A 12,221-nucleotide genomic window follows, 5' to 3' on the forward strand; every position below is an offset into this window, starting at 1 on the left:
CAAAACCCTCAACTTGTCATAGGTTTTATAAAATTTTAACAATAAATGCGATAGTTATAAACAAATGAAAAAATGGGCACTTTTTTTTTTTTTTGCAATAACTTTTTTGTTTATTAACCGATTTTAATTTAACAAGTCTCATTTTGTAGATAATTTTACTCCCTACAAGCTGTCCGAGTCTGAACTTTTCGCTAAAATTGATGGTTTTCCCTGCAAAGTGAAAAAACTGTTTTCCTCATTTATTAGTTTAAATAGAAAAGTTAGCTAATAAAAGTTTTTGACTCACGAGATGAGAAATGTCTTGTATTATGTTCCTTTAGACAATTTTACAATAATCTCGCGGATAGGACTTTTTTCGAGTAAAAATTTAATTTGCTTGGTCTAGTGCTAGTGCTAATTTTTTCAAGTAGCCGTGCATGTGAACGTGTGTGAAATATGAACGTGTTCCCGCTCACTGAAGACATTACATGCAAACTTTTTGATTAAATGTATCTAAATTAGTTATAGTTGACTTGGTTCAGTTACGTTCGCGATAAAATTGATTTTATAGAGCATTAAAGTCTATTGTATAGCATAATCTCCAACAACAAAGTTTCAAAGAAAGAGTGTGTCTATAGTTCATTATGTCCGACCTGAAAACCGAAAATATTTCGACTAATTTCAATATCTATTAGAGACATACCTGCAAAGGAAAAAGTACGAATAGTTTTAAGAACATTGTTATCGCAACCTATAATTTAAGACATTTACATTTCTGAAAATAAAAAATATACTTAACTCTTCAACAGTTCAACCCAATTACAGTACAATTTATATTAAAAAAAAAGTCAACGTGGTTTAGAAAAACGTAAAGTCAATTCAACATGAAACGCATGCTTTTATTTAAATTAATGCCTCTTTTTTTAATTTTAGAAATTATGACATGCATAACAACCATTTAAAAACATTTAAGCAAAATTTCCATTTTGTGAATTTTCTAGAAAAGCAATCGACAGTTAATCGTTAATTTAAAAAGAGACATGATTTACACAATGGTTCCTAAAATCACCATAAAAATAAATTGTGTGAAAATTCGACACTTACGTTGTGGCCAGCAACAAATTGTAGATTTCTCAATTTTCAAACATTACTGTACACTGAAAGATAACGCGCTTTATTCTTCATTATAATTCTATATGCCTTTATAAGAACATGGTATACTATATGTGACGGATAAACAGGTGAATATTATACAAATTCGGATACTGGTTTACGCAACTAATCTTTCCTACTATACAATTGGAACATAAAGCCTATAACACATAATAATGTATAAGTAATTCATTATAACCTTTATTTCATAGATGCATAAAGGCGTATTAAGCACCTTCTAGTTAAACTAGTTGGATACTGAGTATGGAGATTGATTTTTTTTTAATAAAAGTTGTATATTTGTTCAAAAGTCTTAATATGAGCTATACACAAAAATATGAATATTATACTTGTATATCGCCAGATTATTCTAGAGAAACAATTTAGTAAGCCCATTTCTTTCAGTGTATGATTGATACGACTTGTTCCTGTCACGAATTTAGGATAATTCTGTGAAATTTTATAACAATGTTTTTTGAATGCATGGTAAAAAACAATTTTTAAGAAAAACACCTACTGTAGTTTTCCCACAAAATGGTAGAAAACACCAGTGACAGCCATTCGTTTCGTACATTTTATTTCTATTGCACATAATTTTTAATTATTAGTCTAGCGATGTACAAGTATAATATTCATATTTTTGTGACTTTATGAATCAATTTATAGATGAAATAGAAATTTTCATAAATACCATAGACATATTTAAAAAATTAGTAAATTTCAAGCTATTCTTGTAGTAAGCTTCAGAAAACTGAAACAATTGTTTAAAAAAACACAATATGAAGGCAGTGATATCATTTGACAGATAAGTTATTGTTTTCCAGAGCACACTTTCCAAATATGACAACTGTCTGGCTCAAACTTGAAAATTCCTTTTTTTGTTAATTACTTGGTTTATAAAATGTCAAAAATATGGCATATTAGGTATATACTGTTGGATTTGTAATCATGCTTCAGCTATTTTTTTTTTTTTTCACTATAATAATAAAACCCCTGTAAATAATATCTAAAACATCTAAAATATATTAATGGTTTTTCGGTAGTTGGCTTTGTTAGCATGCTTTATAAGAATATTAGACCATGAAAATAATACTTACAAAATTGTATTCAATGTACATAGACATTGTTTTTTCTATTTTTAAGATTTTGAAAAAGTTCCCCATTCTCTAAAAAAACATTTAATGTGTCAATTTTTTCAGTTGCGCATTTTTTGACACTGTTGGACGAGGGAAATGTGTAAAGCAAAAGTCAAGTAACGCTAAACGATTTGTAAATGTAATGTATTTATGAACGCAAAGTTCACACAAAGTTCCTATTGTACCAATTTTTAACAGATCAATTAAAATAAATCATTTAGGTTGACAGTATTAGCCATGAGGAAGTTTTAAAAATAAAACGATTAAATAAAGGCGAATTAAAAAAATAATAAATGGTGTTTCCCGGTACAGGATATTTCGCCTATTCCTAGAAAAACACTTACAGAAACGAATCATTCCCGCCAGCAGCTCACCAGTTGCAATCCGCCCACTGCAAATTCTCTTTGAAACTGAGCGCGCGCTTTCCGCGAAAAGTGTGTCAGTTCGGCCAAAGTCACGGAGCGTCCGGCGACTGTTCAGGGTGATCGCGTGGCGTCGACGGATAGAGGAGCTAAGCGTCCGCGATTTGTTTCTTGCCAATTTGCTTGCGGCAGATGCGCAGGTGCGACTGTTCATTCATGTTTTTCTTACCCATTGGAATTGAATGGGTGGCCAATTAACCGAAAATGAGTAAGCTTTAGGGTTTTCTAATCATATGTAGTGCTGCTGCTCATTCACCGATTCTAATTTTTGGCAGTGTGGGACTTGCTTTATCGAGAAGCCCAACTGAGGTGTATCAGATAGAGCTCAGGGCGAAGCATTGGATTTTATAATAATAATATCCATGCGCGTTACCGGGCTTGCGTTTTCCTCGTTTCCTCGCATATAACGAATTTTACAACAAACTGAACTTGTAAAAAAGGTAAAAGTTCCTCCTACCAATATACACTATACAGTGTGTAACTAAAAAATGCTTGATCATATTTGAATGACGGATTCCACGACACAGAAAGAGGTTGTGCCACTCAAATTATTGAAATTACCTCGTTTTTTGCCAAAATTTAATTCAGTACACAAAGACACGTAAAAATTAGGAACAATTCCGTAGAATTGAATGAACTACTTTACCGCAACTGAATGTTAGGGCTTCATTTTCAAAATGGCGTCCAAAGTCCGCAAAAAACAGTTTTTTTCCCATTAAAAAAAACAAAGGTTTCCCTCCCCTTCTTTTCGTGTTTTGAGTCAACTTTCGCGCGTGCAAGCGACAGCTTTTCCACTGATTTATCTGTGTTGCTGATGCTATGGATATGAAAATTTGTTCCAGTTTAGAACTTGGAAAAACGGAGCCACTGAATCAAAAATTATTGCTAAAGTGTTTATAAATTAACGGTAAATGCCGATAAACTTTGACCGCTTATATCTCGAGAAACAATAAACGGAATTTAACTTTTTTTTTTAAGAAACGTCTTTCCGAGTACTTTAAAATTACCTATAATTTTTGAAAGAAACTAAATTGCAAATTGATAAATATTAAAAATATTAGTAAAAATAAAAAAAAGTGTTAACTTTAAAAATTTACTGTGGCCGACCTAATCAACCGATTTCAATGTTTCAAAAACCATTTGAAAGGTTGAGCGGTCTTTTCTATGTGAAAACATATTTTCAAGCATCTAGATATTTTATTTGAGGCTGCGCAAAATTTTGAAAATTGGAACATTTTTTTTTCAAATTTTTTTTCAAAAAATTACTTATTTTACGAAAACTATAGAACCGATTTTAATGAAATTTGGTGTGTTGTTTTATTATACTATAAAGTTTTTTTTTACCAAAATTAGAATGCCCTCGGAGCAATTAAAAAAATTTTTTTAAAATTATCCACTTAATTTTTTTGCCATTTTTCATCAATTATTGCTATTTTGCAACATCAGTAGTAAATTTAAACATTTTTAACTTGCAGTATATTGTGCAAATTTCAATTCTAGTTTTTTTTCCTCTTCAATATTCTTCCAAAGTGCATAGGTTCCAAGATATAAGTAAAAAACTCAGATAAAATAGGTATTTTTTAAATTTTTTAAAACATTTTTGCAATTTTGAAAATGTTCCGGACCTCGCCCAGATCTAGGCATCTACACTTTTATTATGTGAGTTGTATTGAAGGTATTCCAGCAAAAATTAGCTTGCCCCTTTTACATCCAAGAAGTGGAATATTTCGGATAGTTAATTACTTAAAGAAGATAGTTAGGACTAATCAATTTCTACTTATGACTAAATGATATCTATCTCGTACACATTAAAAATTGATTTGTCGATTAAGTTTATATTATTGACGTACTGCGACTTCATAATTCCATTTTTATTCTCGCGTATGTAATGGAAGAGACATTTTATCGTTAGCATTCGCTATTCATTCGCGGACGATTCGGATGGGTAAGCCGGCAGAATGGCAGTTATGGGACAAATAAAACCGTAAACTACCGGGAACAGGTGTTCAGCATAAACGTAGAAAGGTAAAACATTTCGTACGATCGTATAGCATATATCATAAATAGCCATTTTATAACCGAAAAGGTAAAACATGAATTATTGTGTTAGCTTCTTTTTAATGCGCACTCAGGAATTGTTTTTAAACTTATCCAATTATTCCTAGATTCATATTCTAAGAATTCGTCAATAATTAAATAGTTTAAATATGTGTAAAATTATCATTTTCGTGTCTATGAGTGTCTATTACATATTCTCTAAGACAAATTGCAAGTTCAAATTGTACGCTTTCATAGTAACGACAATATCGTTTTTCCAGTGATTCTCGATTTCGGTAAAATGTTGATTAAACAAGTAAGTTATTTATCCAGTCAGTACTGTAAGAACGTATTATGTTTATATCCGAAGGGGTATGAATAGAAGAAGAAAACCGAATTATCTTTTTGTTACCGCATGTATATCTTTTATGTGTAACTTCAACAAAGTCTTGAAGTCATCGCTCATTTCCTTGACAGTTACCATTGTAAAAATTCACAAGGTTACGAAATATTACGAACACTCGGAAATTATTGTCAAACCAACGTGAATATTGTACCTAATACAGTCATTTTATGCGAATAGTAGTGCGTATAACCTTGAAGAAGTCTACAATCCTCAATAGTAGCACATTATTTATTACAATGATATTCTACATATATTTACCTAGTAGAGAAATATACAGTAACATTAAAAAAAAACAAGATGTATCAAACCACCATTATTATTCCATTTATAAAAGATCATAATTTTTTTCCACATCTGATTGTGAGTAAAATATGATTTTAGTAATTCACCCACCTATTTGTGATGAGCATACATAGTGCATACATATATCGGCAATATTTAAAAAAATAAATAATCTCATTTTGTGACTGGAATTGCCTAGTGAAAAAATTTAAGCACTTGTTTATTCAGGACGTTAGGTAAATAAAATTATTGAGAATTGGGAAAGATGGCACATACACAAGAAAATTTATCTTTCAGTGGAAGAGGATACAGAATAGATTCTCAATGATATAGCATTAAATTGAATTCTGATTTAAAAAAACTTTCCAGTTTTCTTTTTATTTAAAAATAATTCACGAGTTTTCACGAATTATTTTTGTCAGGAAAAGTGCGGAGATAATACGAAAATCTGAACAGAATCCCTGATAATAAAAAACCAAAACATGGACAGGGGCATTCGGAAGACTGGTCACCTCAGGCGAAACATACGTGTGAACTTTGTTATTTGACTGGAGCAGTGTAAAGTTTTACAGGAAATATTAAATAAAATAACAAGACTTGTAAAAATTTAATTTCGTAAAGGTATTTATTTTTACTAAAGCTGATTTACTGGTTTACGTTACTTAATTAAGTAAAAGCCTTTGAGCTATACTTACAATTAAAAAACTAAAAGTCAGAATTTAGATATAACTTGCCCGATATAAAAAAATACTAAAATAGCCGGAACACCGTTTTGTATGTGGTTATTAAAATAATTTCTTATTTATTAAAATCAATCGTTTATTTTCAAGGACTTTATGTGTATCTTTAGATGTCTAATGAGAAAAAAAACTATAACTATATTTGTTCACCCAATATACAGGGTGTCCGGAAAGGTCATGTCAAAAACGAAGGGGCAATTAAAGTAACTCATGATAATGTTCATTTCCAAGTTTAAACGGATATTCAATATGCCTGGATTATACAGGAGGAGACGAAATTATCCATTTAAATTTATACATCTTTGACAGCTTTGCCAAAGACATTTTTCTTTCATAGTTCGATTCCTCTCAATTTGCTAAAAAAAAAGTATACCATATATCAATCGATATCTTGTATCGTTTTTTTGAGAAAATCGAATTTTATTAACAACATACATGTAAGTAGATATTGTATCAAAAATGCCATATTAACATTTTTGCAATAATCTTAGAAATTGAGATGACTGTCAACAAGTATGTATAATTAGCAGTTAGATATTTGTCATAAATCATTTTGACACCATTTGTTGATTCAATATCATGTAGGATTTTAGCTATAAAGAATTTGATTTTTGTCTTTGGGGCCATCTTAAAAGTCTTGTTTATGAAATTCCTATAAATACGAATTAGAAATTATTAAATCGCATAATTACATACGCCGACATCATTAGAATTGTTACTTTGAGTACAGCAGAGGTGTTAGAGCAAGACAATGCAAATTGTATTTTTTCTTTTAATTCCATAGAAACCAAGATTTTTACAAAAATGTTATTATCACATTTTTGATACAATAAATGTACGTTGTTAATACAATTCGATTTTCTCAAAAGCGGTACAAGATATCGAGTAATTATCGACTGATGTACGGTATACCTTTTTTTTAACAAAGTGAGAGAGGAATCGAACTATGACAGAAAAAAGTCAAATATGTATAAATTTAAATGGATTAAAGTTTAAAATTGGAAACAAACATTACCATGAGTTACTTTAATTGCCCAAATTTCATTGTCATGGAACGACTTAGAAGTTATAATCGGTATTTCTTTTTCAAACTTCTTTCTTTGAAGGCGATTAACTCCACAACGAAGCCCGAAATAAAACATTTTTTATGAAGTACTACAACTATTTTGAGCTCCCCTACACACCCCTTCATTTTTGACACGACCTTTCCGGACACCCTGTATATTATATTCTATTTAATCGATATATTTCATCCTACCTAACAAAGCTGAATTGTTAGTTTTACTGATAAGAGGTAAATATTGGACAGAATAAAACGTGCGATCGAAATTATGTCCGCAATACATAAATAAGCCACATACAGTCACCAACGAGGCCACCAGCTGTGGGAATGGGAAGTTGAGCCGGGCTTGATTTACTTTACATGTAACGTTAAGATTTGCTAGGTCTTCCCGACTTCAGCACATCAGTCACATCACTATTATAGCGGAAGGTCTATTCGGTCGTCAGACTTTCCTCGAGATAAGCCAGCCTCCTGCGTTTCGATCATCTAACCCGATTTCAAATCCTCCCCTTACAGAAAATTTAATATACGGCACATTGGATATCTAACTTGATAACTAAAATGAAGTAGGTAAATCGCTAAAATACGAATCATTATGCGTCAATTTTAGAATTATAAATTTTTACAAATTGTTTAATTACTCTAATTCCATTATTGTTTTACGGGCCGATTGTAGTCGATACTTTTTGTTTATGCCTTTAAAATTATAAAATGAAATTGAAATCAGTTCTTCCAAAATTTCGAATTACCTAGCCCATGTCACTTTTTTATTCGTTTTTTTTTTTTTTTTCACCAAAACGGCTGGCTCTAGCGGACAGATATAAATACCCCCTTTTGTAGAAATACATTACTTTCTGTCTACCCGTTCACATTATCAATATCATGGGGAAAAAACGGGCGCAAATGATGTTTTACAGGATTTATTATTCCAAATTCGTTAAATGGACAGATATTGTTTCACCGCTAGACTGACCCTTAAAATAAATTGTGGAAACATTGGCACATATTACTTTTTACCTATTCGTGCTACAGTGTGCGTATTTACATTTTGCTTTGAATAGGTTAGGGCAAAGGTAAAGATATTTACGAAAAAGGTTTTCAATAATTATTTAATGCTATTTTTGCATACACAGAAATACGTGCAAAGTGTAGAATCATCTAAATGGATATTTATTGGTTCCCAGGCTCGATGTCTGTCCATAGCTGTGTTGAAGAAATGTCATGTATGTGTACACACCCTTCAGAATCTAAAAATAGATAACCTACATTTTGTAAGGGTTAAATCAATTACCATATTTCTAATAATTGCTTAATAATACACTCTGTATATGTCGATCCACTTGAAACAAATTTTTGTTCATTCCATATGAAAAATAAAAATAATAGCGATAGGTACTGTACATGAAGCAAGTGAAACTTATTCGAGAGAAAGAGAAAACAATAGGTATATATTTAAAACAGAAATATAATACTTTTCGTCGAACTGTCCCACCAGATCCTTATTTAAGTTGAAGTCAATAAATCTTTGCTAACTAAGTCAGATGGGTCATTGGTTGCACATAAATTGCCTCCTTAATGCAATAAGCCTAAGATTTGGCTCTTTCTTTGCGGCAAACGAACCGTTAGACAAGATAATTGGATACACTTCCTTCAAAACAATTAATTAGGCAATTAAGATTCTAAATTAATTTTTTTTACGAAATATCGTCGTTATATGATGTATTAGTGAAAAATAGGTTCTCTAATACACACAATAGGAATTTTGAAAAAAACTCATTTACTTAAATATCTGTTCGTCTCGAATATTATTTACACGCAATTGGCTTACTTTCAAGGCCATAGTCAGAGACATTTCTCCAAATGGACCAACGCTCAGGGATAATGGTCGTTGAGATCGCATCATCATTATATGAATGGTACTGCTGGTAGTTCTACTATATTCGTACCAATCCGATTCATAGAGAGCTTCGGATATCGCCATGCTCTGTAATTATTGTAACACGTAATCAGAATAGAAGTAATCTAAATTAATTTAGGAGTCTATCAGAAATTCATACGTACACATGTATTTCCTGCCTTTAGACAAGGCGAAATCGGCGGCTTCGTATGAAAAAATTTGTGGATTCGATTTTTTTGCATAATCACCTCCGTGAGATGTCTCTGAATGAGGATCAAAATGTTACCGGCCGGTAACCTGGTCAAAATTTTTTTAAACTAATTTTTTTTAAACAAATTGCAAAAATAACTTGTTTTGCCCCGGAAATTATTATTTATTATTATTATTTTGTCAAGGGATGTTTAAAGGTTACTTTTAAACTTTAGTAACATCAAAAACTTGATTTTTTGTTATTGTTTTTGAGTCTTGAAAATGGCCGTTTTTGCATTTTTTCGTACATTAAATTGTTTATAACTCAGAAACCGTTGATTTTAGGAGCATAGTGCATAGGAACTATTTTGTTTAGAATACCCCAAAATACCTATTAAAACTTTTTCCGGAGCAAAACAAGTTATTTTTGCAATTTGTTTAAAAAAAATTAGTTTAAAAAAATTGTGACCAGGTTACCGGCCGGTAACATTTTGATCCTCATTTAGGGACATCTCACGGAGGTGATTACGCAAAAAAATCGAATCCACTAATTTTTTCATACGAAGCCGCCGATTTCGCCTTGTCTACTTACTCTTTTTGCAAGATTGTGTTAAATATTCAAAACAACTAATTGTTTTAAGGTACCCACCTCATGTCTTATTTCGTCAGCGTGCCAGTAGAACAAAAGCATATGCACCAGAAGCAATAACACATGTACAATGCAAACAACTACTGTGTTTGCAGACCGACTCTAAAACAAAGACGGTTGATTTTGTAATTTATCCATAAAATTATTTGTGACAACCATTTTTCTCTCTTAAAATGCATCTTATACATTTTTTTAAGTAGGTAATTTTTCAAGTTATCGTTTTCTACAGTTTTTATTATAACAATTCAATACTCACAGTAAATCCTTCAAATGCAATTAAAGCGATCTGAGCTGATAACACAATAAATTCCAGCAGTGTGACGTTTCTTAGGCAGTTATTTAAAGTATTTGTGATTCTGAAAGTAATATCTACCATATATTACACTGTTTTGTGGGAGGAAATTCAAATACACTACAGAAACATACTTACTGCATGATCTTGAGATGCTCTAAAACGCAATACCTAATTACCGCTTCGACAGTAATATTCTCATCATTTTCTTTGAATTTGCTCATATATATTTTAATGTTTTTTAAAAGGCATCCCAAAACTTTCAGTCTGAAGCTCGTGTAAAGCAGTAACACAATTATCACAACCGGAACCGTAGAATAGTAAATACAGGTGATAAAAAGAAAATACAAGTTTATAGCAAATGCTAGTAGGTAGTGATTTTTTTTATCGAATGGCATCCACATATAAAACGGCAATTTTCTTTCTTCCCCGTCGACTTGCTCCTTAATTTTATATAAAATAAGATATTTGAGGATGTAAGGGGCCGAATATACTACAGCTGAAGCCACATAAACAAAGATGTTGAACAACTGAATGTACTTTGCACGCTTAACATATCGTTTATAAATATTTAAAACTTTGTCGTCTCTAGAAGCTACGGTCTGTTGTTCCACAGCGACCATGTCACACATTAAACCACCAAAATTCGTATTCCTACATATGAACATTTTTATAGCCAACACTGTATAAGTCGTTATTAAGTTTAGGCTCTCTATAAATTTTTCACTGTCGTTCCAAATATAAGGAAATTCCAGGTACATAAATGTTAATAGGAATAAATAGAACACATGTGACGTGTTCCTAAAAAGTTTGTACCGAGTTTTGTTACACGTGAGCATGTCGTAAGGCACTATTCCAGTGATTAATAGGGTGTGTTTTAGATAGTGAAGAAAAGTGACGCCCATTTCCTAAAAGGAAAAAAATTCGTTCGTTTCGAATAATTTTCTCGCTACGGCGATTTATTTAAATAACAAAAATTATCTGCTAGATTTTGGAGAATTTTTAACCATTTGTTAAAATTTTAATGGCATCTACACCTAATAAATATATTAAGCCTCACCACACTTTATGTGGGTGAAAATTTGACTATCACTTTTTAATTATTTATAAATTATTTAAAACACTAAACTATATTATTTTTTGAATATAGTACAGATTTCATATCAACAAACATGAAATATTTGTAGAGCAAGTAAAATACGTACGTAATAATTTTGTGTAGATTTATTCCAACTTTGTTTTGGTTATTTGAATTCTCAACTAATTTGCTTTACTTGATTCTGTTTTATTTGAATGATCTACCCGCTTTGGACTCTTTACAACCCACACCTTTTACTTACTGGGTGTGATAGGAAAGCAGAAAACTTTTAATGAATTTTTAAGCACTGTAATTATCATCACTTAAGTAAATCTATTCAAATTACTGAAAATGGTTCTCGTTATTCTATGTAAGATATTTACAGTATTGTATTTTGTATTATATGTCTTGTATTACCTATCTACGCGTTTACTTTATATATTTATAATAAATGCTGCTGCTGAAACAAAACAATATTTAATTTACGTTCATGGAGACTCATTATCCTTCCGATCCTATCATAAGTAAGCACAATATTCATTTTTAATATACCTTTTGACTCTATTATACTGTTATGTCCAGTAGAAAAATATATTTGAAAAAGGTATTCTAGTGAAATTGGAAATTATAGATCATCATTTATCGAGACCTTGTAATAATTACCATAAAGAACAATGTTAAAAAAAAATGGGAATTATCTGCCCATCCGTGGGAAAGTGTGCGATGCTTCTTTTTTATCCACTAATTTTGGGGTGCAGAATATGAATCCGTCATTCTTATCAGACAAAAATGTCGGGAACACAATGAAAACTTCCCTTTTTTGGGCGTGTATTGGAGTTGACATTGTAACTTATAACAACTATGTGTGGTTCTAGGAGCGGTTAATTTTTGTACGACTT

The 12,221-nt window shown here is 31.2% G+C and overlaps 2 protein-coding genes across 2 annotated transcripts in view; both read right to left on the minus strand.

Annotated features, from left to right (window-relative positions):
- Positions 1 to 2,732, minus strand: part of LOC108915661 (octopamine receptor beta-2R-like) — a 99,861-nt gene extending 97,129 nt beyond the window's left edge. Inside the window, exon 1 of the mRNA XM_018721757.1 lies at positions 2,612 to 2,732. The gene's annotated coding sequence lies outside the window, so the exon portion shown is untranslated. The remainder of the gene's footprint in view (positions 1 to 2,611) is intronic.
- A 5,639-nt stretch (positions 2,733 to 8,371) lies between these two features.
- Positions 8,372 to 10,468, minus strand: LOC108915651 (odorant receptor 30a-like). Its single transcript, XM_018721745.2, has 5 exons — positions 10,383 to 10,468; positions 10,209 to 10,308; positions 9,953 to 10,054; positions 9,046 to 9,201; positions 8,372 to 8,464 (listed from the first exon to the last, which is right to left on the minus strand). Exons 1-5 carry the CDS (start codon positions 10,466 to 10,468, stop codon positions 8,372 to 8,374), a joined length of 537 nt encoding a protein of 178 aa, XP_018577261.2.
- Between the last annotated feature and the right edge of the window lie 1,753 nt (positions 10,469 to 12,221).

This window comes from Anoplophora glabripennis, unplaced genomic scaffold, assembly GCF_000390285.2.
Source record: "Anoplophora glabripennis isolate ALB-LARVAE unplaced genomic scaffold, Agla_2.0 scaffold766, whole genome shotgun sequence".
NCBI lineage: Eukaryota > Metazoa > Arthropoda > Insecta > Coleoptera > Cerambycidae > Anoplophora > Anoplophora glabripennis.

Excerpts from the sequence above, each read along its gene's own strand:
- LOC108915651 (XM_018721745.2), bottom strand. The coding sequence starts at position 10,468 with ATGAGCAAATTCAAAGAAAATGATGAGAATATTACTGTCGAAGCGGTA. Across the intron at positions 10,055-10,208 it reads TTGCATTTGAAGGATTTACT|AGTCGGTCTGCAAACACAGT; the intron begins GTGAGTATTGAA and ends TCTTTGTTTTAG. Across the intron at positions 8,465-9,045 it reads CTCTGACTATGGCCTTGAAA|ATTCTGAAGGGTGTGTACAC; the intron begins GTAAGCCAATTG and ends ATCTATTTTTAG.